General features: G+C 36.9%; 1 protein-coding gene across 1 annotated transcript in view; it reads left to right on the top strand.

The window, feature by feature from the left end:
* ACAP1 (ArfGAP with coiled-coil, ankyrin repeat and PH domains 1) overlaps positions 1-10000 on the top strand; it is a 1330515-nt gene that overhangs the window by 866901 nt on the left and 453614 nt on the right. Inside the window, exon 11 of the mRNA XM_044077032.1 lies at positions 7421-7472. Within this exon, the coding sequence (XP_043932967.1) occupies positions 7421-7472 (52 nt within the window). The remainder of the gene's footprint in view (positions 1-7420; positions 7473-10000) is intronic.

Genomic DNA, 10000 nt, shown 5'->3' with positions numbered 1-10000 from the left:
TTTGAGTTCGGTGTTTATGTGGGTTACCTTCCAGACCATCTACCTAATTCTGATGAAGTCTGTGGCCCTACGTAATTCTTAAATCATGAAAGATTCACTGTAATTATTCTGCATGTTAATAGATCATTTTAAAGTAGATCAGTTTATCCTAATTGTTCCCATAACGATTTATTATTTTATTTATTTTATATTTGTTGACCAGGATAGTCCGACTGGATCAAAGTCCATTTACAGCGGAGGCCCGGGGAGATAAGCTCCAAACATATACAAGTACAACACAAAATGAAAAAAACATCGAAATAAAAATAATATAAAATAGAAATGCAGATAAAAATAAAAATGCAGATAAAAAAATACATTCAGACTAAAATAGTACAAATTTACATGTAGGTTATTTCCAAAAGTACATAGTTAAGCATTGAATAGACAAGTATACAGGATAGAAATTACCCTGATTATAGTCAGGAGAAGTAAACAATAGCTGTTAGATAAGTAAATTACATTCATGTTGTTGGCTTAGCCAGGCTTGTCACAGTGGCATGATGGTTTCTCATGCTGTTTATTTCTCAGCTGTGTAGATTTATTAACTATAATTCTTGGTTTCTCTCCAAGTATTTCATTAATTAACAAAATAATTAATTAAATTTATTTATTGATTACATTTTGTTAAGTGGACTGGTCAACAGACCCTTTTCAGCTATGACTCAAGCCCATAGGGCAGAAATTACAATCTCAACAGTCTCAGTGTCACATCAGGTATTTACATAGAAGCACATATACTTAATACAGTGATTATTATAAGAAAGTTTGATCAAAGTAAATATGATTACATAATAATTTGAAACAATATTTACAATAAGCAATTTGAAGAGCAACATTTACTGTAAGAACTATGAAGGGCTTCGTAATGGTTGAGCAAGAAATCAAATGATACAAGTATTCATTTAACAAATGCACATTTGGACATTTCCTAGATAAAACAGAGTGTATAAGCTAGGTCTAAAAGGTCAGTGTTAAATCAAGGTTGTTCCTTGCCATTTTCTTTAAAGCAGGAGCAGCAAGATGATTCTTTTGTCAAGTATTCTTTTAGTTTGCTTTTAAATGCTTCTGTGGTGCTTTCTTGTCAGACATCTGAGGGGAGCTGCTTTCAAACTGCAGTGACAGCTTTGAGAATGCCCTTTATCATAAGCTGTCTCAGAGTTTTGTTGATAATGTTGTCAGTATGTTTTGTGAATGAGAGAAATAGGTCTGTAGTCAATCCTAGATAGTTCTGTTCTGTTACAGATGGCAAGCATCTGCCATTTTGTCAGCCACATGTATATTTTAAAATATTTATAAGAAAGACGTCTGTTGTTTTGGGTCCATAGCATTTGGAAGTTGCTTTGCACTTTCTGCTCTTGGGTATGTAAATTACTAGTTTATTTTAGATGGAGGAGTCATCCACATACATGATTATATTTAGTTGAAAAAGGTCAAAAAGCAAATCATTAGTAAAAAATAAGAATAAAAGAGGTCTAAGAATGGATACCCATGGAATACCAGTGTTAAGGGTTTCTTACTTTCATAGGTGTGTACTAGGCTAATGGCCCTGGAGCCTTTACCAGCCTAGCCCATAGAAGTGCCCTGGCATCATGCCGCCCGACATTAGTTCCCAGTGCCTCTATCAAGTAAAGCCACTGGGAGTGATTCCCCAGGGTGAACTTTCTATTTCCCATCCACTCATCAAGATTTCTCTTGAAGACGGCCAGTGAGGTGCTCTGCTTGACATGTATGGGAAGTCTGTTCCAGAGCATGGGCAGTCTCTGGGTTATAAACCTGTCCCTCCAGCAGGTTCTGTTGATTGTGGTAATGAGGCTGTGGTCTCTGGAGCGTGTGGTGTGAGGGAGTGGGAATTTTTTAGATGTAGCATTTCTAACAGAGCTGGGTCAGACATGGCTTTATAAGTCAAGAAGAGATCACCTCTTAGTAGATGATGTGAGACAGAGAATAGTTGGAGTTTTTTTAGTCTCTTCATGTAGGACATGGGTTTAAGGCCTAGGATCCTCTTCATGAGGTACTTTTGTGGCCTATCCAGCTGTTACATGTGTCTAGTGAGATACATGCGAAATGGGGGATTATACTCAATGATTGGCTTAATGAGGGAAGAGTAGAGAGAGATGATGACTTCTTTCCTCCTGGATGCAAAACCTTTGGTAATGAGATGTGCCACATATAAGGACTTTCTGACCACAGTGGCAATGTGGTGGTCAAAGGAGAGGTTGCTGTCAACCTGTGTCCCCAGATCTCTTGTAACGCCTTCAGTGTTCAGTGGGCTCCCATCAATGTGGTAATTAGTGGGAACTGAGTTTTTCCCAAAGGGGATGACGGCACATTTTTTGGCATTAAGCTTAAGGCCATGGTTTCGACACCGGTCATTGGTCTCAGTGAGGCCTTTCTGTAGAATGTCTACATCACTTGGGGAGTTAATAATGGCTCCCAGCTTGCAGTTGTCTGCGAACTTGGTCAGCCAGAGTCCCTCCATGTTGGCCTGAACTTCTGAGAAGTAGATGCCAAACAAGAGAGGACCCAGGACAGATCCTTGTGGGACTCCACTCGTAGCTGGTCGGCTGTCTGACTTGGGAATCCACTTCTTTCACACTGTGGGTTCTATCTGTGAGCCAATTTGCAACCCACCTAGTGATATAGGGGTTGACGCCTAGTTTGGTGAGTTTATCAATAATTCCTGAGTGAATGAAAAAGCAGCTATTTAGGTATACCTGAAATGCCCTGTTCTCCTATAGCTTTGGAACAATTTTATTGCTGGGCACTAAAGTGGAACTTCCTTAACTTATCGAAGAGAAGACTTCTGCTTACTGTTTCAAAGGCTGTGGTCATATCTGTGACCAGGTGCCTGTTAATATACATTAATTCTTATCGTTCTATATATTATTAGTGATTGTGTACAGTACAGTTACGGTACTGAAATAGTTATGGAATCCATTTTGCTGGTCACTGAGCAGCCCAGTTTTGTTAATGTGTTCAGTGATTTGTTTATAGTTAAGTTTTTCAAATATTTTAATGGTTCATACGCTGACTATTGGTCTGTAGTCTTTGTTTTTCTTGAGTTGCTGGGATTTAGGTAGAGGGGTAATGACTACATACTTGAATAATGTGGGGAATATTCCAGTAGAAAATCAAAAGTTAAATATAGATATGTATTAGGGTGCAGTTTTGAGAAATGTAGGGTGCAGTTTACAGAATCTTGCATTGCTTTTAGAGTTTATGTTCAATATGGCTTTCTTAATTTTCCCTTTTGGTCGTTTAAGTATAAAGTGGGAGTGAATGCAGCTAGTGTATAGAGTTGGGAGATATGTTTATAAAAGCTGGGTCCATTTGGAAATTATTTATTATATCTTGAATTGTTCCTACTAGAAAGTGAATGTAATCATTGGAAAATTTTAGCTTTCAGTTGCAGAGTTAAGCAAATACTTTTTCAGGGAGTCTGTAATATTTCCACTGAACAATTTTAGCTACTTCCAGAAGCTGTTGCTTGTCTTTTTCTGAGGTAGGAGGCCTTTGCAGCATTGGTTGCTATTCTGTGTTTTTATTTATTTTTCTTAATTCACGGTATGTGTTATGCAGCAGCACATTGCTTTGCAGCTGTTCCTAAGCCTGCCATGATTTGTTTCAGTGCAACAATTTTTTTTAAATCATGTTTGAGCCAGGGGCATTTTATCCACGAAGTCTTTTTACAAAGAGAAAGAATGCATTTTGTAAGAGTGTTAGATTTTGTAGGAAGTATTTCAGGGCAAGATTATTCCACACACATTGGAATCATCGCATTTAATCTGGAGTTCAAAAATATTTGCTGTCATAATTAGTTATGCAAGTGTAGTACCTGTTCAACAAACATCACTACACTAGAGTGACTCACTTTCACTGAGGGTAAATATTTTTAGAACATGGCCCTAAGTGGTTCAGTGTTACTGATTTTAGCTTATATTCCAATTATTTCGTGGAGCTTATACTCAGGTAATCCATTACCTTGAGGTCATATTTTGTAGTCTTCTTACATAATGTTTGTTTTGTCCTTGCTCTGTTTATGTCTGTTAGCATGTTAATTATGTGACATCTGTGGATTTGGTGTATGTAGGCAGGTATAGTGAGAGCTGCATGTTAAATGGGGTGTACTGAAACTAAAAGCAATAGGACAATCAATTTCTGCCTCATTTTGCTTCAGAACTGTACTGCATGGAATTAATTATTTGTTTATTTTATTTATTTCCAGTTTGATGACCGGGGATGTCCACTGGGCTCAGGGAGCCCGTTTTCAGTGGAGGTCCAGGGAGAAAAGCTCCATGTTACCAATTTTAGATACAGATACAATATAGAAAAGAAGAACAATTTATAATTATGTTTCATGCTTGAGAGCAGGTGTAATTTCTTGGGTACATGTTACCTTTAGATACAGACGCAATATTATTAATGAACAATTTACAGTTACATTTCATGTTAGAGAGCAGGTGCAAATTCTTAGGTACATGGTACAAATTTGATATTTACAATATGTACACGTGTGTGGTAGCCTATAGATCATAGCTAGAGAGGCTAGTAATCATAGCTGGAAAGGGGTTTAGAGGTGGAGAGAGAATTATAGGACTAGGTGGGGTGAATGCAGTTACATTTTAGTAAAGGTAGGGATGTAACTGAGATTTAAAGTTTTCAAAGTTTGCACAGGTCCTTAGAGAGGAAGGAAGAGAATTCAATTTTTTTGCTAAGGAAAAGGATAGCAGGAGTTGACCAGCAGGGCAATTGGGTTTTTGGATACAGATTAGGTTTTGGTGAGCAGATCTGAGAGTACTCTGAGGGGTGTAAAGGAGAAGGATGTTGCACAGAGCAGGGCACTTAGAGGGTTTAAAGATTAGTTTGTGGGCTGTGGTAATCTGAAGATAGCCTAGATGGTTGGAGAGTTCAAGCCAGTGTAACAAATTAAGGGCAATACAGTGATGGGAGGAGTATTTGGCTTTGGTGACAAATTTAGAAATCGTATTATAACAGACTTCCAATTTTGAAGTGAGTGTGGCAGATAAGTTAGTTAATAGAGGAGCGCCATACATTAGTGAGGGGAGTAGATAGGTAGTGGCAAACGTTTGTTTGGTGGAAGGAGAGAGAAATTGGATGTTCCTGTATAGCATACCAAGTTTTATATGGGTTTTCTTAATGTTTTGCTGGATGTGAGTGTCGAATTTCAGGTGTTTATCAATAGTGACCCCAAGTAGTTTGGCAAAGGGAACAACCTCTATAGTAGAGTTGTTTTGGCTAATGATTTAGAATGAGTTTTTATCAAGAGGGGAAGCTTTTGAGGGAGAGAATAATTGTATTTTGGATTTTTGGCATTTAGTGAGAGGTGATTCTGAAGCATCTAATTTTTAGTGGTGGAGAAAGCAGCTTGGGTCAGTGTCTGAAGCTCTGGTAGGTTGGTGGCACTGCAGATTAATGTGGAATCATCTGCATATTGTACAGTTTTGGTATTGGGTATGGCTTTGTGGAAATTGTTAATAAAGATGTTAAACAGCATTGGACCGAGTATGGATCCCTGGGGAACCCCAGTGGGGGTGGGAAGAAAGGTTGAGGTGCCTGTCCCCCATTTTACATCTTGAAATCTATTGGAGAGGTAGCTAGAGAACCAGGATAAGGTATTCTGGGAGAGATTAAGGGTGGAGAGATGGTTTAGGAGATGGGTGTGGGAGATGGTATTGAATGCCTTGGACAGATCTAGAAGAACAGTATAAACTATTTTTCCAGAGTCCCGGGCAAGATTTATTGTCTCTAGGAAGGAGATATCAATTATAAAATCAATATAAAATCAATTATAAAATTGATCTCTGCAATATAAATAGTATCTGTAGTGGGAGACATTTACAACAATCAGCTAGTAGGGCTACTTGAAAAGTTTGTATTGTATTTCTAGTAAAGACCTGGAGGGTTGCCACCTGTCAGGAATGTTTCTTGACAGTCAAGAATTTAGGGTAGTTTTAGTGAGTGCTTGACTGTTTTTTTAATACAGAATTTGTAAACATTTTCCAAAATGGTGTACAGTTTAATCAGTGCTTCTTTTAGCCTTTAGTTTTTTTCACTGCAAATGTGAGCTGAAAATGCATGTGCTTCCTAGTTGTACTTGCTGTCTTCTGTAATAAAAAAATAATAAATCCAGTATAATGATAATAATTAATAATAATAAAACAAAGATAAATTCTGGAAGAAATAAAAATGAGAACAATATAGAAAAAAAAAGAGTGCTAAGAACCAAGGCAAACAAGATCTATGTTGAACTTGTGCTTTCTCAAGTTTTGTTTTATGTTTAAAAATGACCATCAGTCTCACTAGTCAGACTCTACAAAATCACATGACATACAATTCACATAACTCAAGACAGATCACATGATCAAGCTATAATCAAGGCTTCAAATGTCTGTGCATGTGTACTATGTAAATAATTTAAAGAAGGCAAATGTACAGCATCTTGTCAGATTATCCAGTTGTACTGTTCTAATTCTATAAAATTTAAAAATGCTTGTAGGTTGACTGGTTTAAATAATTCCTGTATTTGAAACTTTCAAGTACAAGAGAGTGCAAAAGTTTGTTTTATTTCATGAATTATTTCAATAAAAGTCTTTATTTGCCTTGATTCCTAGCTCACCTTTTTTTCTCCAGTAAGAGCACAAATGAAATGTTAAGAAATTGCATAATGCAAAATTAACAGGAACAGTGTGCAAATAGTTTTTTTTTCTTGTCATGTTAGTATGTTATCTTGATGTTTTTGTGATTATTTACTAAAGCAGTTTCAGTAAATATATGTAATGTTAAGGTAAGAATTCTACAAAATGTTTAACTTGTGTACACTGTTACATTGCTTAGCAGCTGCTTTTAGTATATTAATGTTTCTTTGTAGTCTTCTCTTACACTCCATTTAACTCAGAAAGAGAACACACTGATTAAAACAGATGGGCGGAAGGTAGAGAAAAAGATGTGGCTTTTGTCAGGATTGTGCTTCTCTCAAAGGTGACAGCTGTAAGTGCTTCAAGTTGATGTGACTTTGACCTCTGTAAAAATGCAGGAGTCCACTGTAATTACTGCACTGACAGGTGTAAGTTATAATGAAATTGATTACATCTGTTCCTTTAGAGAGCTCTGGCCAAAGATCAAATGTATGGGTGTTTCACACTTCTGTTGCCCACTAACCATAATATTTTTGGCACAGTATGAGACAGAGTGAAAGATTGTATACTATATTGACTAAAGGTAATAGAATGATACGAAAATATGGGACAGATGCCCTCACTGATGAAAAAGAAAAAAAAAAAACATAAATGAAACAATGGCGGATAAGGCAGGGAATAGGAATGACTTATTATAAAGTTCTTTTTAATTTCTTTTACAGGCGCTGGTTTTCAATTCAGAATAATCAGCTCGTATATCAAAAGAAAATCAAGGTGAGGAGAAACATGGAAGATAAGTAATACTCTGCTGTTATATCAGATAAATCCCTTTACTCCATTAGTGAATTCTGTATTAGTTGAGTTTTATTCTCTGCTTGACTATTCCTGTGCATGATATATAGCCTTTGCCATTAGCATCTCCGGCCAAAATGTGACTTGGAGTCTCACCACGTTGTTCACAGATAATCTGTTTTATTTTGTTCTTTGTCACAGTGGCACTAGTGAACAACATTGTTGCATCATAGCAAGGGATTATCAAGTTTTGTTTTTGGCTGGGGTAGCTTCTCTGTGGAGTCTGCATTTGATCTCTGTGTTTGTGTGGGTTTTCTATGGGTGCATCAGTTTCCTTTCAGATTCCTAAGATATACAGTAGGTGGACTGGTGAATCTAAGTTGCCCACAGATGTGTGCTTGATACAGAAGAAAGGCTTAGTAGTCTCTGTCCATTCATACTTGCCTAGTATACTCCATGGATGGCAGTGACTGCTGGGGTTGCCATATGAACCAGGTGCAACTCTTAAGCATTAAGGGCTATTTTGTTTTACTTTGCTCATTTATCCTTGTACTAATAATGGCACGTTTACTTATTTATTTCAGTATGTGAATGTGATACATGGGCTGGTCAGACTGACCAAATTCAGCCAAGACACTGGGTCATGAAAAGAGCAGAAATGTATAAAATTCATTATTACATTAACAATTAGATCAATGTTTACATTAGGAGCAAATTTACGTCATTGATGGCAACAAGGTTTAGAGCAGCATAATCAAATACTTTTGATTATAAATTACAAATATACTTGACAGTACATCCCTAGTCTGTATATGGTAATGAGACCATTTTGATAACAGTTAAGAATATTGACAGATCTCAAATATAAATCAAATAGAAGAAATAATTTTGATTTATGTATCATCAATTATGTCTGTAGCAAGCAAAAGAGTTGGTTAGTATTGACCAAGTGTTTCAATTTTTTAAACATTTTTCAGAATTTTGTTGTTTGATGTCATTTGGAAGGTGGCTTCATGTAGCTGAAGTTTTTTTAGTGAATACTTTTTCACCAGTTGCATTCCAAATGTCAGTCTCATTGTTTTGTGTTATTTGAAGAGTGCAGATATTCATCAAGGAATGGAGTGAGTGGGAGGCCAAACTCTAATCATGGTATTAGCATATTTTTTAACTATGCCTTGTTTTACAAAGTGTGTAACAAGCATAATTTCAATAGTATCTTACTGGTGGCTGTTATTGTGTGTTTTAAAAGCTAGGTTTGGGTATAACATGAGTGCTAGGTATTATGGTGATAAATGTTGAGAGTTGTTTTTGTTCATTTATTATCATAGGGATAGTTTAGTAAGATATTGTTAGGATCCAAAAACCAAAATTCCTTGCTAGGAATTGTTTTTACTTACTTGATTAATGATACTTTATTAATGTTTTGTTGCATTTTTTGTGTTAGGTTATAGGTTCATAGGTGTACAGTAAGCTAAAGACCACACGGGTCTTTTTAAGTCTAGCCATGCATCCTAAGTATCTGACAAGTTCTGGTGCACTTGATAAGTGTAAGCAAGGGCCTGGGAGATGAACCATTTACAGGTTGCCTGTGTCAAACCAGGGATGAATTTCCTGTTCCCCACCCAGGTGTCCAAATTGAACATGAATTGGGTTAGGGAGGAACTCTGCTTCACATGGATGGGGAGCCTGTTTCAGAGAAGGGGTAGTCTCTGGGATACATACCCATCTCTCCAGCAGGTCCTATTTATATCAGAGGCAAGGTTTAAGTCTTTAAAACAAATAATTCTAGTTCTGTTTGTTTTTCAGATATGCAAGAGGTTCAGCAGAGTGGGGTCTGACAATGCCTTGTATTCCAGGCATAGATCTCCCCCCAATAGTCAGTATGAGACAGAATACAGGGATAGGGCCTTTTGCTGGTCTACATAGGACATGTTACTTATGTCCTGTATTCTTTTAGTTGAGAAACCTTTGTAGACATTCCAATTGTTGGATATGCCTGATTATATACATACCAAATTGGGGCATTGTATTCAGTGATAGATCTGATGAATGCTGAATACAGTAGAACAATGACTTCTTTGGACCTAGATGCCATACCTTTGTTTATACGTTGCACAACATAGAATTATTTCCTCACTAGTGTAGGCACATAATGCTCAAAGGCTAGATTGCTGTCTGTGTGTGTCCCAAAGTTCCTGAATCAACTCTTACAACATCAGATTCTAGCATGAATATGTCTTCAGCATAAAGACCTAGTTTGAGGGATAGAAGGACATTAATAAGATCATTTAGGAAAAGTGAGAAAAGGAGACAGTCAAACATTTAACCCCGTTGAACACCACAAGTGAGTGTTTCAGTATTGGTGAGGTAAGATTTTGCAAGACATGGTCTTATCTATCAGCTAGATAGTGTTTTCTCCAAAGTATAGCTAGTTTCTTTTTAGAGGTGCATATCTGACTGTTTCAAAGGCTCTTGTCATATAAATGAATGCACCTGCTGGTGTCCTACGT

This window comes from Protopterus annectens, chromosome 7.part0 (assembly GCF_019279795.1).
Source record: "Protopterus annectens isolate FY-2018-M chromosome 7.part0, PAN1.0, whole genome shotgun sequence".
NCBI classification, from domain to species: Eukaryota; Metazoa; Chordata; order Ceratodontiformes; family Protopteridae; genus Protopterus; species Protopterus annectens.
This window is presented reverse-complemented; position numbering and strand designations above follow the sequence as displayed.